Genomic DNA, 22,428 nt, shown 5'->3' on the forward strand with positions numbered 1-22,428 from the left:
TGACACATTTCTACAGACTGTAAAGGACTGAAGGACCCTATTCAATGAAATAAAACATTCTTGGCGTCTGCTAAATTTTTGTATCACAACTAGAGCAAACTTAAAGACTGTTTGGGTGACTCCAAATGTGCATTTCCGTATTTTCAGAAGGTTGAGTCTGAATTTCCCACTAGTCTAATGCTTGTTTTTCCCAATGTTCTGATAAGTCTGATAAGCTGCGGGCGGGGGTTATTTTTTTAATCCTTATTCATTTGTACGCTTAAACTTAACTTCAGATTAATTAAGATTGGCATCTGGGAATACTCAGGATTTTGGAAAACGTTTAAAAAAAGCTCAACAACAGATGTTTAAGTAGTCTGGGTCCTTCCGAGTCTGTCAAGGCTCTCATTCTCCCTGTGCTTATTGTCCCATAATCCTATTAGCAGCTCCACAGGCCATACAACAGGGTTCCCTCTAATTTTTCCCAACCATGTGTGGAATGAATTTTGTTATGTGCACCACTATGGAGGCGATGTGTGACACATCACCTCCACAGTAGTGCACATAACAAAATTCATGTTGTGGAGGTGGGGCCAAGGGGTTTGGAGCATGGGAGGGGGCTCTGGCTGGGGGTGCAGGCTGTGGAGTGGGGCCAGGGATGAGGGGTCTGAAGTGCAAGAGGGTTCTCCGGGGCTACAGCAGGGGGAGAGAGGACCGCCCCTAGTGCTCTCTCCCTGCAGCAACACCTGGGCTGCTGGGGGTAGGGGGGAAAGAGGCACCTCTCCCAGAAGCAGGAACTCTGGGGCTGGGGCTGCAGGATAGGTGCCCTTCCCCCAGCCACAGCAGGTCCGAGCCCGGGGAGGGACACCCCAGCTGCATCTGGGTTCGGGCCGCTCTGGGGCCAATCCGGCTGCACCACCCTGGCAGGTCCTGGCCGCAGGCTGAGCGCCCTAGTAGGTTGCGGGCTAAGCTAGGTGGGGGACAGGGGACAGGTGCCCCTCCCACAGCCGCGACAGGTCTCCAGGCGGGTTCCCCGAGCACCTGCGAGGCACTAAATAAGCTGCTGTGAGGCCATGCAGCTTACAGGGAATTTAAGGCTCAGGTCCATCCATTCCATGCTTACCCAACCAGTATCTCCAAAATTCCCCCACTGTAGATTTACTCCTATTTCAATGCTGGACATGCCACTGAAGTTCAAAAATGTAGTCCCGCACATCACATCTCAACTAGGTGAATCTAAACCAAATTGCCTGCCATTTTTTGTGGCACACTAAGAACAGTTCCTGATGATCTTGTATTTAGTGAAAAAGTCTCTGGCCACAGATTTTCACATGCAAGATTTGAAGTTGAAAAGGTTCCAAAAATGTATTTGGGGAGGGGGGCAGAAGGAAGGGCAATTAAAAATGGAAGTACGCTACCCATAATATACACCATCTTTCAGACATTAGTCATGTGACAGGACAGCTGACTAGCCAGCACATCCATTTGGCGTAACTGAAACTGCAAAATAGAACACATAAACGGTAACTGTCATTTTTAAGAGGGCCTTGAGATACATTCTAAATCTCACTGAACCCATGTATATTTTAAGGTGCAAAAAAGTAGAGAGCGCTGCTCAAATCACAATTAGAATGGTGTACTACGTAGGTAGACAGGACTAAATGATTCTGCATTTTGTAGAATCTACCCTATTAAGGAGACACTGGCCTTTTTTTTTAATTTAATTTTATTTATTTAATAAAGAAGCTGTTTTAGACATACACATGCACTAAGCTAAATTTAGCATGCAACCCGAACCTGATAGCGTATCACAGGCTTTAGATATGAAAATGACCTTATTAAAAAGTAGTAGAGAGATGTAGGTACTTCTCATTCAATTTCTCCAGGAAGCCTGCTGCTGCACTAAATAAAATCATAATTGAGACCCATCTGAGAAGTTTTGCCATCAACTAGAGCAGTGGTCTCTAAAGTTTTTACGCACAAGCTCACTTTTTGAATTTAAGTGCAAACCCAGGATCTACCCTGCCCCCTCCCTGAGGCCCCACCCCTTCCCCGGGGCCCCGCCCCCCCATCAATTGCTCTCCCTCACCCTCACTCACTTTCACCAGGCTGGGACAGGGGGTTGGGGTTCAGTAGGGGGTGCGAGCTCTGGGTTGGGGACGAGGAGTTTGGTTCATGCTGAGCCTGGGGCAGGGGGTTAGGGAGCAAGCTCTGGGAGGGAGTCTGGGTGCAGAAGGAGGCTCTGGGCTAGGGCAGTGTTGGGGTACAGGCGGGGTACTGACTCTGGGAGGGGGGTCAGGGCTGGGGATTTGGGGTGCAGGCTCCAGGAGGGGGATGGGGTGCGGGCTTCGGGATGCGAGCTCCTGCCAGGCAGTACTTACCTTGGGCGGCTCCTGGTCAGCGGCGCAGCGGGACTAAGGCAGGATCCCTGCCTGCCCCAGCCCCACGCCGCTCCCAGGAGCGGCCAACACACCCCTGAGGCCCATGGGGGGAAAGGGAGGGAAGTACATGGCTCCAGGTGCTGCTCCTGCCTGCAAGCATCACCCCCACAACTCCCATTGGCCACAGTTCCCCATTCCCAGCCAATGCGAGCTGCAGGAGCGGTGCTTGCAGGCAGGAGCAGCACACGGAGACCCCTGCCCCGCCCCAGGGGTCACAGGGGCGTGCTGGCCACTTCCAGGAGCTGCATGGGGCTGGGGCAGGCAGGCAGGGAGCCTGCCTTAGCCCCACTGCACCACCAAACTTTTAGGGGCTGGAGATCGCAATTGACTGGCTGAGGCTCCGCAATTGACTGACTGATCCTAATCTACAGCTCGGTGACCACTGAACTAGAGCTTCCAGGACTGGGAGGATGCTGCTTCAGACTTGCTTTTTATTTTCTTCCCTACTTTCCAAGTTCAGGCAGTGTCACTGAGCAGCCCTCCCCCTCCCCCCAACTATCAGTTCCCACCAAAAGAACAAACAGTTTACACTTTGGACTTTGAAAAATAATGTTTCCCTGCAGCCTGATCTGTTGAGCATCCATTTCATAGCTGAATGTCAACTATTTACAATACTAACAAAGAGATTAGGGAGAAAGTAGCATAGTCCTTCCTATCACGCCTCAGCATTGATGCTGCACATTCCCGACAGGTATTTGTACAGACACTTGATACCAAAGGATATGGTCCTCCCACTTAGTTTAAATGCTTCAAATAGGATATACTAGTAGTAGCAGTATGTACTTTCAAACCAGTAGAAACTTCATGGGCAAAGGAACCGGAGACAACCAGCCCCTCAGAATTACCCTCCGCTTCCCCCAGTGGCAAAGAGCAGCCCATCATGACCCCTGGTGTGCAGCCAGAGCACTGCTGGGCTCAGGGGATCCCCAGATGCCGGAATCACCTTTAGGGGCCGCAGGCAGCTGGGCAAAATTTAACGTCACTCCAGTGGTGCTCTAAAGTATGCTGGGAGCTGGGATCATGGAGGCACAAGAGATGCCTTATCCCCCTCCCCTACGGCTGTGAGTTTTTAAGTGTACAAATGCATAGGTGCCACAAACAGCAGGACAAAGACAAGTTTCTTGATACGATCTGAGTCAGAACCACTGTCTGACACTAAGATAATATGATTTGCTCACAAGGAAGTTGAGTTTTATAGCAATAACAAAATGTTTGAAATGGCTTTGGGGAGGACAGACAAGGGAGAACATCATCTGCTTTTCAGGAGCAGGACTGACCTCTGTCCACTGAAGCAGTAGAGATCCCTAAAGGGTGATTGTGGGCAGAAGAGTGGCTATTTAAAGACAGTCACTTTCAGGAACCGATCTTCAGTTTCGGATCCCATTTTGGTTTCCGACTGCCTGCCCTGCAAATGCAAAATACCCTTCTACTTGTAAACGGAGCACATTTGATCTGGAAGCCACTGAAATTCAACAGCTAAAATGGAACCACCAGGTCCTACAGGGAGCCACGATAGCATAACATACTTTGATTCACATAACCACCCCCCTACACCGGACACCTACTGACCGCTATTCCTACCTACATGCCTCCAGCTTTCACCCTGACCACACCACACGATCCATCGTCTACAGCCAAGCTCTGCGATACAACCGCATTTGCTCCAACCCCTCAGACAGAGACAAACACCTACACCTACAAGATCTCTATCAAGCATTCTTACAACTACAATACCCACCTGCGGAAGTGAAGAAACAGATTGAGAGAGCCAGAAGAGTTCCCAGAAGTCACCTACTACAGGACAGGCCTAACAAAGAAAATAACAGAACGCCACTAGCCGTCACCTTCAGCCCCCAACTAAAACCCCTCCAATGCATTATTAAGGATCTACAACCTATCCTGAAGGACGACCCAACACTCTCACAAATCTTGGGAGACAGGCCAGTCCTCGCCTACAGACAGCCCCCCAACCTGAAGCGAATACTCACCAGCAACCACGTACCACACAACAGAACCACTAACCCAGGAACCTATCCTTGCAACAAAGCCCGTTGCCAACTGTGCCCACATATCTATTCAGGGGACACCATCATAGGGCCTAATAACATCAGCCACACTATCAGAGGCTCGTTCACTTGCACATCTACCAATGTGATATATGCCATCATGTGCCAGCAATGCCCCTCTGCCATGTACGTTAGCCAAACTGGACAGTCTCTACGTAAAAGAATAAATGGACACAAATCAGATGTCAAGAATTATAACGTTCATAAACCAGTCGGAGAACACTTCAATCTCTCTGGTCACTCAATTTCTGATCTCAAAGTGACTATCCTTCAACAAAAAAAACTTTGAAAACAGACTCCAACGAGAGACTGCTGAATTGGAATTAATTTGCAAATTGGATACAATTAACTTATGCTTGAATAAAGACTGGGAATGGTTGATTCATTATAAAAAGTAACCTATTTCCCCTTGTTTATTCCTTTCCCTCCCCACTGTTCCTCAGACGTTCTTGTTAAACCCTGGATTTGTGCTGGAAATGGCCCACCTTGATCATACACATTGTAAGGAGAGTGATCACTTTAGATAAGCTATTACCAGCAGGAGAGTGGGGTAGGGGGAGAGAAAACCTTTTGTAGTGATGAACACCCATTTTTTTCATGATCTGTGTGTATAAAAACATCTTCTGTATTTTCCACAGTATGCATCCGATGAAGTGAGCTGTAGCTCACGAAGCTTATGCTCAAATAAATTGGTTAGTCTCTAAGGTGCCACAAGTACTCCTTTTTTTTTTGTGAATACAGACTAACACGGCTGTTACTCTGAAACCTTTGATTCTTCTGGCACTCTGAAGATACAGCACAAGGACTTCGGGGACAGTTCAATTCCTGTGGATTCAAGTTTTTGCTCACTGGATGAAGTCTGAAGAGGACTCCCTTCTTTTCAAACTTTTCTTCTGGCTTTAAACTCTGAAGCAAAAGGGTTAGGAGAAAAATGCCTCAGCCAGTGATCAAAGATTAATCCAACAGTTGAATTATCAATTAATGACATTTGTAGTTCCCTTACCCATCAGTCACAACCTAGCCGAATCCTGGAGCTATCCCAGAATACCTGTGCCTCGTATGATTGCTGAGTCATCTTCCTTGGCACCTAAACAGTCACAAACAGATTCTGACTGCACTCAAATCTTCCTGAGAGCAATGGAATGCTGCCGATATACTGCAAACATCTGGAAGAATTAGTGCAGGCAAAAGCACACTGCTCCGGGGAAAAAAAGGGCCAGCACATTCCTTAACCGAGTGATAGGAGTGTCAAAAGATATAGTTACTATCACTTTCTAAATACTCAACAACTTCCTTCCTATGTTCTTGCATAAATGCAGTAGACCCCTTACCATGCAATGCACAGGATTGACCTACACTGGTGTGTCATTCCCCAAGACAAGCGTCCTGGTATTGTGCTAGAATCTCCCAGCTGGTCTTTTAAAAAAAAAAGAAAAGTTATTCTCTCGTCACTCCTGTCCTCCAAATTATTATTATTGCAGCAGCACCTAGGTGCCCCAATCATGGACCAGGGCCCCATTGTGCTAGGCACTGTACAAACCCACAACAAAAAGACAGTCCCTGCCCAAAGACTCAGAGAAATGCAGGGCTGGAAGGGATCTTGAGAAGTCATCTAGTCCAGCCCCCGGCACTGAGGCAGGAAGAATTATACCCAGACTATCCTGACAGGTGTTTGTCCAACCTGTTCTTAAAAACCTCTAATGATGCAGATTCCACAACCTCCCTTTGTAACCAGTTCCAGTGCTTAAGGATGCTTATAGCTAAAAAGCTTTTCCTAATATCTAACCTTGCTGAAGATTAAGCAGATTACTCCTGGTCCTACCTTCAGTGGGAATGGAGAATAATTGATCAGTACACTATTTTTAACAGCCCTTAACATACTTGAGAAAAGAAGGCCGAGAGGATGACCTAATATGTCTTCAAGACTAAACATGCCCTTTCTTTTAAAAAAGAAAAAAAAAAAAAAGCAACCCCTCTCCTCACAGGTCAGGTTCTCGAAATGTTTCATCATTTTTGTGGCTCTCCTCTGGACTTTTTCCAATTTGTCCACATCTTTGAAGGGTATGTCTGCAGTGCACTACACATCTGTCAGCAGCGTGTGGTGTACATACCCACGTAGCCCCCCTAGCATGGGTAACAGCAGAGTAACCGGAGAAGCTGGCTTGTGCCAGAAGGGTGTGGGTAAGTAAGGAAATACTTACCCTACATGCTCTCTATTTGCTCAAGCCTTGTCTTCTATGTCTACAGTGCTATGTCACTTTAAACCAACATTCAATTGTACAAGAAATGCTAGAAAAATTGTAGGAGTTTTGGAAAGAAGAGGCCAAGAAATCCAAAACACATGCATAATTGTATTTCTGTTGATCTAAACTATGAAAGAGCTTACGAATGTAGCTTGTAATTAACTTACTCAAGTTGCTTCCAGAAAGCCATCAAGAAACAATCCAATCCTCAAGAGAGCCCGTTCACATTTATTGCATGGGGGAAAGCAGCATGAATCCTGGGAACATATATACACCTCTTTTCCCAACTGTCCTTAGAAATCATATGGGTGTTTCAGAGGATTCTAAGTCAAGCTTTGTTTTCTTTGGGTTAACTGACCCCATACACTCAATGGCCTGAATATCCACAAATTGGCCTTGTCAACCCTTCCACCTAGTTAATAGGTACAATCTAGAACAGAAAGGAACTGAAGTTCATGAAAGATTGAGGAAATAAACCCAAACCCAGCTTCCTCACAGTGATGCTTTAAGTGACTGACTAGGTTCTGTAACATCAGCAACACCTGTATACTTTAAGGAGAGTATTGGGGGGGGGGGGGAGAAAGAGGTGGAAGGGGAGTGAGGAAATCACATGAGACATTTCACAGGGATATTTTAAAATGGATTTTCTACAGAAAAATAGGGGGTTGCTGATTTTGAGGGATGAGTGTTGACAATAACCACAATAACCATCAGTAGGCATTACAAATGAACCCAGATAATCCTATTCAGAGTAGATCTAGACACAGGGGTGTCTGGAACCCTGGAGTCTGGTGTCCACTAATGCTCCCAAGGTGAAGCCACACCAGTGGTGGGAAGTTTAAAGAAAAAAGTATGGTGTAGACCAAGTTTCGGACTATTATGTGATCCCTGGGAAGAGCCCATTGGAAAGAGTAATCAAGACTGACAACTAGAAATGCCACTGCTTGATTTACTCTTATTTACCAACCCTAACAAAGTTTATTGGACAATCCTGCTGGCACGTCAATGAAAGCAAGGGTGTTAACTGTAAACGCTGCTGGAGGACATTGTTATAGGTAAAAGGGATTAACACCACAATAAGAAGTGTGGCTTGCAAGCATTACTTGTTTGCAGATATATTACAACCTACAGAAGGTAACATGCAAAGTAACCCACAAAATGATGCACAAAGAAAAACACAGGGTGTGTGTCATTTGTCTTTCATAGTCTTTAGAAGTCTTCTGTGGGGAAAAGACTTCACTTGCTTCTCTCCTCCCTCCCACCAATATCAAGGATTCAGATCTTAGCCCTCTAGGATAAGCACGGTAGAGATGGAGAACTGCAGAATTATTAGATTTTTGACATCACAAATAGCAAGGAAGTGATTTATATTGAAACTGTTCAAAACTTCAAATCAAAAGCTAACCACCACATATAAGCTCCCAACCCACCACAAATAAGGGCCGAGGTAGCTCCCAGTTCATTTCCCTGGGTCCTCCAAAAAGACCACCAGCAAAGACTAGGGAGACTTGATATTTCTCAGGTATAAAAACAAGCAGAAAAGAAACCTTCCAGACTTTCCACACACCCACCACAAAGCAACTCCAAACCTCCCTCCCTGTGTGTGGCACTTTAAGGGAAATTACAAACATCAAAATCCTACACTTAAGGTTCAGAAGGAGCAATAAAAGGACCAGGAGGTTTAAAGTTAATTTTAAATAGACACATAATACCTATATTAACAACTTAGATCACCAGAACCTCTTCCCCACACACCTACTCTTCCTCCCCTCCCTTCCTCCCCCTGCCCTTGTATTCCAGTGACCTTGGGCAAAGATAGACTAGTCACTCCTCTTTGTAGTTTCACTTTCTGTTATTTCACACACTAACAGGATGCTGCAATGTTTGGGTGGAGAACACTACAAGGGAAAGTAATTCCTTCCGTAACAGAGGGTCTCCATTTAAGATTTTATTAATGCCGTACTTGTCAAAACAAGCCTTTTACAAAGCCTAGCACCTATTTTTAGGGCCTCAGTTGACCTGACCGTGTCCCTTTAAGCTCATTTATAAAGATGTATGTATTCATTCAAATATAATCTAATTAAATCACAGCACTCCTGAGCACAGCCAGTAGCAGTGAAGCAATTATTCTGCTGGGCAGCGTTCATGTGCAAAGAATCCAACATAGAAGTTACTTCTAGTTCCCCCGTGAACCAAACTCACAATAGAGGAATTACAGGTAATACAGAAGCCTGAAGAAAGAAAAGGAGTACTTGTGGCACCTTAGAGAATCTAAGGTGCCATAAGTACTCCTTTTCTTTTTGCGGATACAGACTGACATGGCTGCTACTCTGAAACCTGTCATAGAAGCCTGAGCAATTCCTGTATTTGTTTTAAGCGGGGCCAGGATCTGATCTGCCACTCCCCTTCCCCCACCCAAAACTGATTCTTAATTTTACATGGAGCAGCACAAGGCCATTTCAATGTAGCATGGGTCAGACATCCAGCCTAGACCAACCAGAAACAAGGCAATCACTGAGTGTTTCAGCAGGAAGGCGGTGGCAGAGAGGAATAGTTCTATCTATCTTTTGAAACTATACTCTACAGTCTGGTGGTTAGGGCACTGGCCTGGGATGTGGGAGTCCCAGATTCAAGTCTCTGCTCTGCCTGAATCAGAGTGATCTGGGATGGAAAAACTCTCCTCTGAATCCTACTTTCTATCAACTTGTGCATTTTAATGTGGCCGAGAACTATTTCTAAGACGACAGCGCTAGTCAGAAAGAAGAGCCGATTTATTTCTGTTGGATGCTGTTTTTACAGCAATCAACCAAGCACACAGAAGCACGAAAACGCTGTCAAGCATGATCTTCTTGTAATTTCCACCCTGCCCCCCACACCAGCCACAATTTAGCACAATCAACACTTACTTAAGTTTGTAAGTTCTTTGGGACAGGAACAATTTTTGTTCTGTGTTTGTACAGCACCTAGCACAATGGGGTCCCATTCTACAACTCGGGCTAGAGCAATACAAACAAACAGTAATAGCAAAGTTTGATTTGTCTGGAGCAGATAGTTAGATCAGCAATTCACAGTCTTAGTGGCCTCAACAATTATACAGTTAAGCCAGAAACTGATATTTTGAGGGCCCCATTCACCTGGTGGGCATATGACTTTACAGAAACCCTCAAAAATTATGCCATAGTGTCAGTTTGTAAACAGCTCAGTTCTGCTACTTTTTGCCACTACCTGAGGAAAAGTTAAAAGCCAGAACATGTATCCAAAGTGTTATAAATATTAAGGGAAATCTGTGTACATCACATGCAGGAGTATGATTTTACTTGATTTGCTAAATATTTACTATTGTATTATCTGCCCCACAACTGGAACTACAATCACCCTGATGGAGTGAAAAGTTGCCAGATTTCAATGCAATTTCCTTATATTTCTCATCTATCCTCCTTTGGAATATTTTATAAGTTTCTATATTTTTATATGTCAACTATTTAACTTCTTTTCCAGTGTAAAAGCTTTCACTCTTCAGCTTTCTCCAGCACAGTAAGTCATCATTTAAAGCACAGACCTAAACAGGACTTTTTCCACACACTCACTGAACTCTGTAAAGAATTGCAGCTTCTAAAAAGTTTTGTTAAGCATCAACTATTGTCTGGTAACCAGGTCTCAGCAGTGACTCAAGTATTTTGACCTATGATCATCTAATCTCAGAAATAGGTGGAGTATGGAACGATGTTAAAAAAAAAAAAAGCTGTTATATAGTGAACTGAATAATCACACTGCTGTATGCAGGCTTGAGCAAGTCCTGCCCTTCCCTTTCAATAATTTTAACAAAACTTAGCCTGCCCAGCTGCTTTATTTTATCCTTCCCCTCCACCTTTTCCCCTCACACCACACAAACAACTGAGGATTTCTTTATTTAACATTTCTTCCCTCCTCACCTTTTAAGCAGAGTTTAAAGCATATTTTAAAGACTGACTAGACAGTTAAGTTTAAAAAAAAAAAGCAATAATAAAATTGTCTAGTTAACAAAACCTCAGGTCATTTTCATCCAAACCCAACCTTTCCTCACTATGAGTTATATGCAAAAGTTATATTTTAATCATAGCACACAAAAAGCAACATAAGCATAAGATGTAACAGCAAAAATGTGGTAAAGCGAGTTATACAGCCTGCTCATGGATGGAAACTGCAACCAAATTTAGGCACAGGAGCTCTACAAGGAAGATAATCACTTCCAACCCAAACCCACATAATGTTAGGGATCTACTTTGAGAAAACTGGAACACAAACAATACTTGAAGGAAGGCGTAATGTACCAACCAAATCTCTTTTTGATTTTCATGGCAAACACTTAAGCTTTTTGAGCAACGTTTTTCTTTATCTGTTTCAAACATTTACTAAACTGAAAGCGTGTGTATTCTTATACGTAAATACAAAAGTTAAAAGCAATTAGAATGTGAAATAGCAACATTGTGCCTCTGGGGAAGGCGCTCTGATAGCACAGTGATGGGTGGCATTACAAAACCCTAAAAAAAAAAAAAACGCAGACAGATGCCTATCACACAGAGCTCAAGCACTTCAGACAAGATAAACAGTTAAGGACCTTAGTCTTACACAGCCCTTTATAAATATTTTTATAAAGAAGAGTACATCACAAAACAGCCTGTACTCTGACCTCCCAATAATCATTGCTGATCTCAAAATACAGACAGCATTGCTTTTGGGAAAGAAATGTAATTATACACTGTCCAGCCTAAAATGCAAGTGCACGTTCATAATATATGCACTTTTCCAATATAATTATATATACATTATTCTAAAGAAAAAGCAGAACATATTTTTCTAAGATACTGTACTGTCAGTTGATGTTAACTGATAATTCCCATTTGCTAGTAAGTATAGAGTATTCAAATATCACTATCAAGACAAAAAAATTACAACATAAAAAACAACAACATAAGGGACAGAGTTAAGGTTGTTATACTGTAATGAAATATGCATTTCCTGAAGAGAAATGCATTCATTTTGTGCACAGTAAGGTGTAAGATGTCCTTAACTCTTTATGTCCTTGCTTTTAAATAACTGGGTTATAAAAATGTTTTCGTTATAGGCAAGTGTATATTGTCTCACAGCATCCCTAACTTATTTGCTTTTTTAAAAAATACCAAAGATATCCTCCTCAACCCCATCTTTCTTTTCCATTTTAAAAGTACTTCCCGGTGCTAAAAAATAAAAATGAAATTGGATGCACCAGTCGTGATTATTGGTGCATCTGAAGAAGTGGGTCTTTTTTTTAATCCATGAAAGCTTATGCCCAAATAAACCTGTTAGTCTTTAAGCTGCCACCGGACCGCTCGTTGTTTTTGTGGATACAGATTAACATGGCTACCCCTCTGAAACTCAGATTATTAAAGTAGTTTGTACCTCTCCAGAGTTAATTACTTATATTTCACCGTGCAGTACATTTTGTATTTCTCAACTTAGTTAATGGAAACGGATTAGTCTATTTCATATATAGAGTCTAATTCACCGAACAAGTCTCAAAACTAAATGCTGCAGCACTTTGGTTGCTAGCACTGCAAGGAAATTATTTATTTTTTAAACAATGTATTAGTTAAAATACATAGTTCAAATAGTTCAAAATTATGGAAATTGTTTTGAACTGAGTTTGGAGCAAATCTGACTAAGAGTGTCCTTTTAAAAACATTGTCTTAAATTGCTACAATAAATTCAATTTACTTCAGGGTTTTGTTTTTTGGTTTTTTTTTTTTTTGATCCCATAGATTTGCATCCAGACTGCTTTGCTGGCTAATTGTTAAAAGAGGAGGGATTTTTAAAGTCATTGTTGTTTAAGGCAATGAACTTCTCTTTTTCTGAGGGAATGTAAGTTAAACTTTCTTCTCATGTTATGAAGAAACAAACAGGCAATTTATAAAGCTCTCCAAGATAATCACAGGTTTCAGAGTAGCAACCATGTTAGTCTGTATTCGCAAAAAGAAAAGGAGTACTTGTGGCACCTGAGAGACTAACAAATTTATTTGAGCATAAGCTTTCGTGAGCTACAGCTCACTTCATAGGATGCTGTATTTTCCACTGAATGCATCCAATGAAGTGAGCAGTAGCTCACAAAAGCTTATGCTCAAATAAATTTGTTAGTCTCTAAGGTCCCACAAGTACTCCTTTTCTTTTTCCAAGATAAACAGTTCTTAAAGCAGAGTTTTATCAATGTTAGTGTAGTGACTAAATGATGATGAATTCTGTACATAGCATGTTTGTTGTACAGCTGTCACTACAAATCAAGAGATGGACCCATTATAGAAAGAGTTATTTCCAAAATATACAGCATAGTAGCTTTCTGTTTTCCTCAGATCTTTAAATATGCTTCCAGAACTTCTAACATCACCAAGTTTATTTTTAAATCTGTGATTCTGAAGCTTTGTACTAGTTCACTAAGTAATTTTTCTAAGAAGAGACTTTAATTAAGTGTGCTCCTGTTGAAGAATAAAAAGCTTTTTAGATTTCCTTATATTATGCATACAGCAAAACATAAGTGCAGAATGTTTGCATTTTGAAGTCTAACTTTAAGAAGCAGTGAGCTAGCATGTCCTCCAAAACTTTCTATTGTGCACCCCAATCGATGGCAGGGACACCTACTTGTAATAATTCATCTACTCATCAGCTTATCTGAAACTGAATTTAGCCAAATTACTGCTAGAGCCCCATAAAAGCCGTTCTTAGTTTAGGCTGGACATTCTTAAGACTCAGTTTGTCCCTCCTTCCTTTACATAAGGAATTACAAAGGCAGAAAGTACCAAATGCTCCTTCATTTAAAATCACTCCTGTAAGAGGTGATTATGCAGCTTACTCCTGCAGTCTAAGTAGCTGATCACATTTATTCCTTACAATAATACAAGCAAGGTTTCCTTTCGCTCATTAATTTTTTAAATATAGCGGTTCTTAACATGAGGGTAAAGCAGCACATTATCCACAGTCATGGCATTCATAAGCAAGATGTCCATACTTGAACTAAATATTTACAAGACAGCAGGTAACATCTTTTAGGGAGATTCAGGGAAAGTGTTTTCGTGAAACATGATGTTTGGGTCAGTCTAGTATTTTCCAAGGGCAAAAAATCATCCCTAGCAAGGACGGTTTTGTAATATCCAAAGACGACTGTGTCCAAATGCCATAGGCACTGGAACTAGGGGTGTGGCCGCACCCCCAGCTTGAAGTGGTTTCCCTCGTATAGAGGGTTTACAGTTTGGTTCAAAGGCTCTCAGCACCCCCACTATGCAAATTGTTCCAGCACCACTGTCAGAAGCAAGGAAATCTCTCCATTTCTCCCCACACGCCCTTCATGTTCAACACTTCTAACACATTTTCAACAAGTTTTAAGGAGCAAGTTACATTAAAATTAAGCTCCCCCCAAAAAATCAGAACAGCAGCCTCTTTGGGCCTGAACTTGTGAGGTGCTGAGCACCAACAACTCCCAGGCTACAGTGCATCTCACAGGCTCAGAGGGACTGGAAACTATTTACATCCCCAATCTCCAGTAAGAACAGCATCAGAGATCACAGCTAAGGCCCTGAAATAGCAACAGAGTACAAGACCACATGCCCAACACCAGGCTCCCCACACCCCCAACCAGGGAGTGGGGGGGTGGGGGACTAGTAAATACATCACTGAATCACACAACAAAACCCCATTGCATCCCTAGAGGGAAGACTAACCCACCCTCACCCTAAACCCCACAGCCCCGCTGAGAGAGCACCCCTCCTTCCAGTGTGAGACACGGGCAGGTCTGGACCCGCACTTCAGTCCCATGTTCCAACCCTTTAGCCCCATAATCTTAGGGAACCCTCCTCTCATCCCCCCAGGGGCCTCCCTTCTCCACAGGCTGGGCCTCCTCACATAACTATGAGGTTCCTTACACACATACTCTCCCCTGCACAGCCCCCGATCTCCTTCCCAGGGGATATCCCCCAATCTCCCCACGGGATCCCCACACAGCCCCCCATGAGATCCCCCCCCGCACACACACACAGCCCCCCACGGGGCCCCCCCGCACCCCTTCCACGTGGGACCTCCCCACACACACACGGGCCCACACACCCTCTCCAAGAGGATCCCTCTCCCTGGCACCCCCAAGGCAGATCCCTCCCATGCGCCCCTCCCCCAGCAGCTCAACCCACGGCACAGGTCTGGGGGCTGCCTCCTCCCCCCCCCACACGGGCTCCCCCCGGCCCGGCCCGCCCCGCAGGGACCCCCCGCAGCCCGGCCGGAGCGGGGCAGGGTCCGTCCCCCCGCCGGGGCCTAGCCGGGGCGGGCGCTGCGCGTGCGGCTCCCCGGGCGAGCCCGGCCGGCGGCTCCCGCCAGCGCCGCGGCAGCGGGCGGGGAGCGGAGCGGGCCACTCACCCTGCGGCGGGCCCGAGCGGAGCGGCGGCCGGAGGAGGCGGAGCAGCCGGGCCGGTCCCTGCGCGGCGGCGGCGGCAGCCTGGCAGGAAGGAGAGCGCGGGGCGGGGAGGAGGCGGCGGCAGCGGCACGTCCACGGCGTCTGCCGGCCCCCTCCCGCCGCCCGTTAAAGGCGCAGGGCCGCGGGGCCGGGGGCAGCGCCTGCCCCGAGAGCCGCCGCCTGGGACCGGGCCCGCCGGGAACCGGATCCGGATTCCCCCCGACACCCTGCGGGGACCCCCCCGCCTGAGGTCCCCCCCACCGGGATTCCCCCAGACATGCCCTCCAGGAGGACCCCCTGCCTGAGGCCCCCGCACCGGGATTCCCCCAGACACGCCCCCCAGGGGGACCCCCCCGCCTGAGACCCCCCGCACCGGGATTCCCCCAGACACGCCCCCCAGGGGGACCCCCAGCCTGAGATCCCCCCACCGGGATTCCCCCAGACACGCCCCCCATGGGGACCCCCCCAGCCTGAGACCCCCCGCACCGGGATTCCCCCAGACACGCCCCCCAGGGGGACCCCCAGCCTGAGATCCCCCCACCGGGATTCCCCCAGACACGCCCCCCAGGGGGACCCCCCTGCCTGAGGCCCCCGCAACGGGATTCCCCCAGACACGCCCCCCAGGGGGACCCCCCAGCCTGAGATCCCCCCCACCGGGATTCCCCCAGACACGCCCCCCAGGGGGACCCCCCCGCCTGAGGCCCCCGCACCGGGATTCCCCCAGACACGCCCCCCCGGGGGACCCCCCCAGCCTGAGACCCCCCCACCGGGATTCCCCCAGACACGCCCCCCAGGGGGACCCCCCAGCCTGAGATTCCCCCCACCGGGATTCCCCCAGACACACACCCCTCGGGAGACCCCCAACCTGAGAACCCCCAACGGGATTCCCCTCAGACCTCTCCAACAGGGATCCTCAGCCTGAGACCCCCTTACTGTGATTCTCCTCACAGGGACCCCAAGCCTCAGACACACACACCCCTGCACTGGAATTCCCCCAGACTCTCCCCATGGGAACCCCCAGCCTGAGCCCCTGCCTGTGAGGATTCTCCCCAGATACCCCCCTGGATCCCTGCCCATGGGGACCCCCCAGCCTGAGACACCCCTGTACAGGGATTCACCCCAGACACCCCTGGAATCCCACAGGCTGAGATCCCGCCTATGGGGATTTCCTCCAGACACCCCCATAGGAATCCCACAGCCTGAGACACTCCCTACCATGTTTCCCCCAGGGAGCTCCCAGCCTGACTCCCCCATAATGGGATTCCCATGTTATGGCATATGGGGGCCCCAGTGTTCTGCAGAGCCATATCTGTGTCCACAGAATAAATGTGGTGACACCCTCAGCTGCGGGTTGAGACGTCTCTTGGGGGGGGCACACAGAGCGGTTACTTGGAGCTGGTGTACTTGGTCACAGCCTTGGTGCCCTCAGACACGGCGTGTTTGGCCCGCTCCCCGGGCAGCAGCAGGCGCACGGCGGTCTGGATCTCCCGGGAGGTGATGGTGGAGCACTTGTTATAATGCCCCAGGCGGGACGCCTCCCCAGCAATGTGCTCGAAGATGTCATTGACGAAGGAATTCATGATGCCCCTGGCCTTAGAGGAGATGCCGGTGTCGGGGTGAACCTGCTTCAGCACCTTGTAGACATAAATGGAGTAACTCTCCTTCCTGGTCTTGCGGCGCTTCTTGTCCCCTTTATTCTGGGTCTTGGTCTCCACTTTCTTGGAGCCCTTCTTGGGCGCGGGAGCAGATTTCGCCAGCTCAGGTATCTCGATTGCTACTGACAGCACAGAACAGAACCAGCAATGGGTTGAGACGTCAGGCCATGTGGCTCCTGGAAGGATCTTTCCCTGATGGAGTAAGCCGTAGAGTGAGAAGGCTGGAGTTCCGAACAGTTGTTAATCATAAGCCTTTAGAAGCATATTTAAACTATTTCACTGAGCTTCAGCAGATTGAGGATGCTATTCTCTGCGAAGGCCTTCTATCCTACCCAACCCAACCCAACCTCCTCCCAGGAGAGAGCATGGCTCTCAATGCTCTTTGCTTTGGCTTGTTTGCACATAGAAGTCGTAATGCTTTAACTATACCAGTAAAGTTACATCCCTCCTTTTTAGTGTGGATGGCCCTATACTGGTATAATATTTATGTCCAGCTTGTATATAGCTCTTTTTATGAGTAGGTCTCAGAGTGCTATACAAAGGAGGCAAGTATCATTATCCCCATGTTACAGATGGGGAAACTGAGGCACGGAGAGGCAAAGTGACTTGCTCAAGCTCACCCAACAGGCCAGTGGCAGAGCCAATAATTGAACCCTGGGGGGAGGGTGCTTGGGGCTCCAGTGGACAGGGGTAGGGGTGGGGCCTTGGGCGCAAGGGGCTGGGCCACGTGGCTAACTTCCCCAAAGGGGGACTCACGTGTCACCCATGGATCTAACCAATTAGCCAGAGGTTATGCCCACTGCATGTGAGCTCTGCACATTGCTACGAGACTCTAAGGCAGTGATATTCAGTGGTTCAGGAGCCAAATTAGCGATCAACATTACCCAAAAGAGCCACAGTAATGTGAATTCATTGTTTCATTTTCTATAGTACTATATATTCATATTTAAATAGTGTAACAGGGGAAATATTTAGTTTGTTTATATATATAGCCAAGTATTATTATTTTATCAACTACAATTGGTTAATAACATAGTAAAAGCATCCTGATTGGTTAATAATTAAATCACACAGTGTTTCAATATCATGCTGCAAAGAGCCACAGGAGATATATTAAAAAGCCACTTGCAGCTTGCAAGTCTCAGCCTGGGTATCACTGCTCTAAGGTCTCATCTGCTTTAGAAGCTGATCTGTGATTCTCCTCCACCAGTGAAAGTCATAGTGTAGACAGGGCTCTGATGTTTTCCAATGTGAACCCATACAGTGCTGTCTGTCTCAGTCTGCAGCCAGCTCCAGAGCATCAGCTGTTTCCTGTAGCTTTACCAAGTAACGATTGGGTGAAATTACCAAAACCCAATTTTTTCACCGCTGTCATTCAGAATTCTGTGGTCAGCAGTGAAACAAGCAAGAATCATATAGCTGGACACAGGAGCAGCTGACATGTCCAGGGCTACAGGCTCAGGAAGCAGCTTGCCTACCAAACCTTGTATCTCTGCTCTCACAACACACAGCCAAGTGAAAACATGTGTCCTGACCCCGCTGTGGATGATGTCTCCACCCTAAAAGCCCATAACCTTCTGGAGTGCAAGGAAAGGGGAAGGAGCCAAAAACAATCAAGAAAAAGAGTCACTGAATAAAAATAAAGGAAAGAACCCAAATATAGGGGGTAGGAAGGGAAAGAGAGAATGAAGACAAAATGGAAGGGAAAAGGAAAGAATGGAGAGGAAAATGTACAGATGTGGCAACTGTGCTGAGATGTTGCGAAAGGGGCACCAACTATCAATCTGTTTCATCAGTAAAAGGCAGGGTGGATAAAAATGATTTTTTTTAAAAAATCAAAAAATCTGATTTTTTTAATTTAGATTGGATTTTTTTGATAAAATGCTTTTTGAGGAAAAAACCTATCTAAAGATAGATGCATTATACCTCAAAGATATCTCATCATGGAATAGGGATTATAAATGCTAATTCTATAGTATGAGACAATATATTCATGTAATGTTTAAGAAAAGTTTTGTAAATGAGTTCCAATAGTTCATGGATTAGGGACCCAATTTTATGGGGTTCCACAGGCTTCTGTATAGATTATTTAGGTTAATCTTTCAATCTACCCAATGGGACTCAGTGCTCAGTCTAGATAAGATACCATCAGAGATGCTTAGTTTTGCCGTTCTCAAACTGGATTTGTGTCTCCAGAGGTAACATGCTTGTTAACAGCAAAAATGTTTTTAAATAAATAAATTATATATTGAGGTGAGAAATAACAGACCTCAACTCTATTGTCCCTCTGCAAATTTGTGTACACAGAGTCAACCCCATACCTCTCTCTAAAAGTGCAAAGTTTCAGAAAGTTCAATGAATTGAAGATGGTGGGGGGTGGAATAGATCTGGACAAGGAGAAGAAGTCTGGAGATAAATGTGAGAAGCGAGGGACATATGCTTGTTTTGTTAAAATATACGTTTGCTGTTGAAGAAAAAAATCCAGAATACATAACGTTGTTGTTTTAGTTAAATAAAACAATTTAAATGTCTGTCTAGTGATGTTCTCTTCCTAATACAGCATGGAAAGAAAATCCTCCAAATATTAATGATTAACCTGTTGAACTGGAGATAGTTCACCTCCCAATGCCTTCATAAATATCTGCTTCAATTATCTTTGGGAAAATGAAATAACCAACAATCATTCATTTTCTGATATTGCTGTAAAACTAATCTGAAAAGTTTTCAAAATAAATCACTTTAACAATGTATAGTGTGTACCTTCTAAAAATTAAACCTACATCCATCTCTGAGTTGTGAAGAATATGTATTAAGGTTATAACAACCAACAAGAATGCACTTTTATATAGAAAACCATGATTAAATCGAGTCTTCCTGACTAGTGATTTAAATCATGATTTAAATCAAATCCATCCTGGTAAAAGGTCTGAACTGTTTGTTTAGGGACAGCACCCTAGTAGGAATCCCCATACAGTCACGTTCCTAGGAGCTGAGTGTGTAAAGCATGAACTAGGCTTCTCACACTAGGCTTGTCGACACCCACAAATTAACCATCATTGACAATGGGGGGGTCCTATTGGCCTCTTGGTAGTAGATGCCTGCTATATTATATTTTTCAGGCCCTGTCACATGTAACTAACTGTTTGTTTGCTTGTTCCCAACAAAGGAGTCTTTGAGGAATGAGCAACTCAACTGCTTTAGGTATCAGCGAGGGATTTGCATAGAATCTGTCACTGAGGGCTCATTATTAGCCTATTCACCAGCTGCATTTGTCACTGCAGGCTTCAGATGGATTTCCAGGATATCTCCAGCAAACAACAGCAAGAGTGCGAGACTGACGTTCTGTGCGACTCCATGTGTTATAGGCAAGGGTAAGCAGGGCTTGAGTCAGCGCCCTAGTATGTGCGCACATACAGTTGCAAAGCTGGTCAGCCAACTGAATGCAAGGCTCACCATCAATTGGTGAGACAGCATTTCGCTGTTCTGTTCTGGAGCTGGCCTTTTTTGCATGTCTCAGCCATCCTGCTGACCTTGTTGTGCACTCTCCCTCTGACTGAACTGTTCTTTCTTCCAAGGATATCATCAGGAATGCTGCTGCATGAGCCAACCGTTACGGTTCCCGAAAAGTGACGTAATCAGCATCATCTGCGCCACAGTGCTTAAGCATGTTATTTCCAAAATAGCACTCAGAGAGCGACAAGTTTATTGCCACTATCTGTTCACTTTACTCACTGTGCACAGTGACTTCAGTGGGATTACTTAAGTGAGTAAGGTAGCAGTACCAAGTTTGGTCCCTAACCTGAATTTCCCACTGGCAGCTATTACCAAGCTTCCATGCCAGCTGATTGAATGGCCATTGTTTATTTTTACTCTCTTCATTGCAGAAAATCAGTTGTCGAGATTGACCCACTCTCTGCTCCCTTTATTCATTAGAATGCAACTTTAGCTGGCACAGAACCAATCCTGCTCTCACTGAAATGATTGGGAGTTTTGCTGTTGCTATCTGGGAGAGAGGGGTTGGGCCCCATCTTTTCAAGACCACGGTGGAAGAGGCCCGTTCAAACAAACAAACAAACAAAGCCAGGCTAAGCAAGTGAAGGGCTGGGTGTGAAGTGTTTTGTCAACTGCATGCCTGCATACAAAAAATATATCTTGACCCCTGATTTAATTTGTATTGATTTATCCATTCGATTGGTCTGACACAAAGTGGTCCAGTCAGTTCACCGTTTCTCCTCTTGCTAGGCAGCATGGATTTATAACCATGCTCAAGACACAATGCAGTAGTTCTGGATAAACCATCTAGCCATTGCAGGAGCTATACAATTAAATGTTCCTCTTCTACCAGGGCCTCTTGCCCAGCATTTACATGGTTGCACTGTAAAAAAAACTCTGTAAGCAGCGATGCCCGTGGAAAACCCCGATCTGGAGCAGCCCCTCCTGTCAAAAACATTAATTTTTTGCCCAAAGTGATCTGTTGGGGGTGGGGGGCTGGGAAGGTAGGGGGTGTATGTGAAATCTGTCCCCACCCTCAGTGGGAACAGACGGATAGCTCAATATGCAGAACTCATGAATCTTGGGATCTCTGCGGGGGCTAGGTCCATTGACACTGGCTCCAGGACCCCGTGCCTCAGCCCCTGCCATAGCACTGTGCTGTCAGGCTTATTCGCTTTGAGTGGTAGGGGGATAAAAGTTATGTGCCCTACCTCAGCATTTGGGACAGGGGCAGATGCTGTAGAAGCAGCTCACAGGGGGTCGTCTTTGTGAATGGATCTAGCAGGCACAATCCAGGCCCCTATCAGGATCTCACATCATCTTCTACATTTTGAACTGCAGTATGACGTGAACAATTATAGTTAACACAATGTGTAATTTACCTGTGGAACTCACTGCTGCAGAACAATATTGTGATTAAATGGTTGTTTTAAAAATTATTAGATGAAAGAGCCTTTGCAGTTACATTAATTAGAACAAACACTGTAAGGGCTACAGTGCCCCAAATTTTAGGATGTATGCTGATCACTGGTTGGGATCAAGAACTTTCCCCCATAGTATAGTGATGCAGAACTAGGTGCATTATGGGAGCTTTATGCTCTCCTCTGAGTCATCCAGCATTCATGACCCAGAGACAGGATGCCAGATTAAATGGTCCACTGGTTTGTTCTGATATAACAATCCCTATGGTTTAAGAAAGGAAAGAATATCTTGTCATTTAGTATGCCTTCTGCTATCTCTGGTCCTCACTAAAGTATATTATGCACTTGCCATGACCCCACAATATAGGACATCATGAAAAAGCTACTAATTAAATGAGTGCTTTTAAAGTCATGCCTCATGCACCATTGTCCAATTGGAAGACAAAAAAACAAATCTAAATTAAGTAGATTGTGAAGCTTTGTGAAAGAACCCTTTGAGCTTTATTGCTCCGTAGACCAGCCAGCATGCCTGTAGTGCTGACACATATTTCCAAATTTATGAAGGAAAAAATGCAAAGACCCAATTAGACCCATTTCATGTCAGCAATACAAGCCTGCTACTCAGGGGGTAAACTCTTTTCAAACACTGAATGGGGTCCAAAGCATCAATATACTTCTAGCATGG

At 45.5% G+C, this 22,428-nt stretch overlaps 2 protein-coding genes across 10 annotated transcripts in view; both read right to left on the minus strand.

Moving 5' to 3' along the window:
• Positions 1 to 15,241, minus strand: part of KTN1 (kinectin 1) — a 111,850-nt gene extending 96,609 nt beyond the window's left edge. For all 9 annotated transcript variants that reach the window (XM_074956460.1, XM_074956461.1, XM_074956466.1 and 6 more), the window contains exon 1: positions 15,139 to 15,241. The gene's annotated coding sequence lies outside the window, so the exon portion shown is untranslated. The remainder of the gene's footprint in view (positions 1 to 15,138) is intronic.
• Positions 15,242 to 16,560: 1,319 nt separating this feature from the next.
• Positions 16,561 to 20,475, minus strand: LOC141989782 (histone H2B 8-like). The gene is made up of 2 exons (XM_074956697.1): positions 20,445 to 20,475; positions 16,561 to 16,952 (listed from the first exon to the last, which is right to left on the minus strand). The coding sequence occupies exons 1-2, from the start codon at positions 20,473 to 20,475 to the stop codon at positions 16,561 to 16,563; spliced, it is 423 nt and encodes a 140-aa protein (XP_074812798.1).
• Positions 20,476 to 22,428: the final 1,953 nt, after the last annotated feature.

This window comes from Natator depressus, chromosome 6, assembly GCF_965152275.1.
Source record: "Natator depressus isolate rNatDep1 chromosome 6, rNatDep2.hap1, whole genome shotgun sequence".
Classification (NCBI taxonomy): domain Eukaryota; kingdom Metazoa; phylum Chordata; order Testudines; family Cheloniidae; genus Natator; species Natator depressus.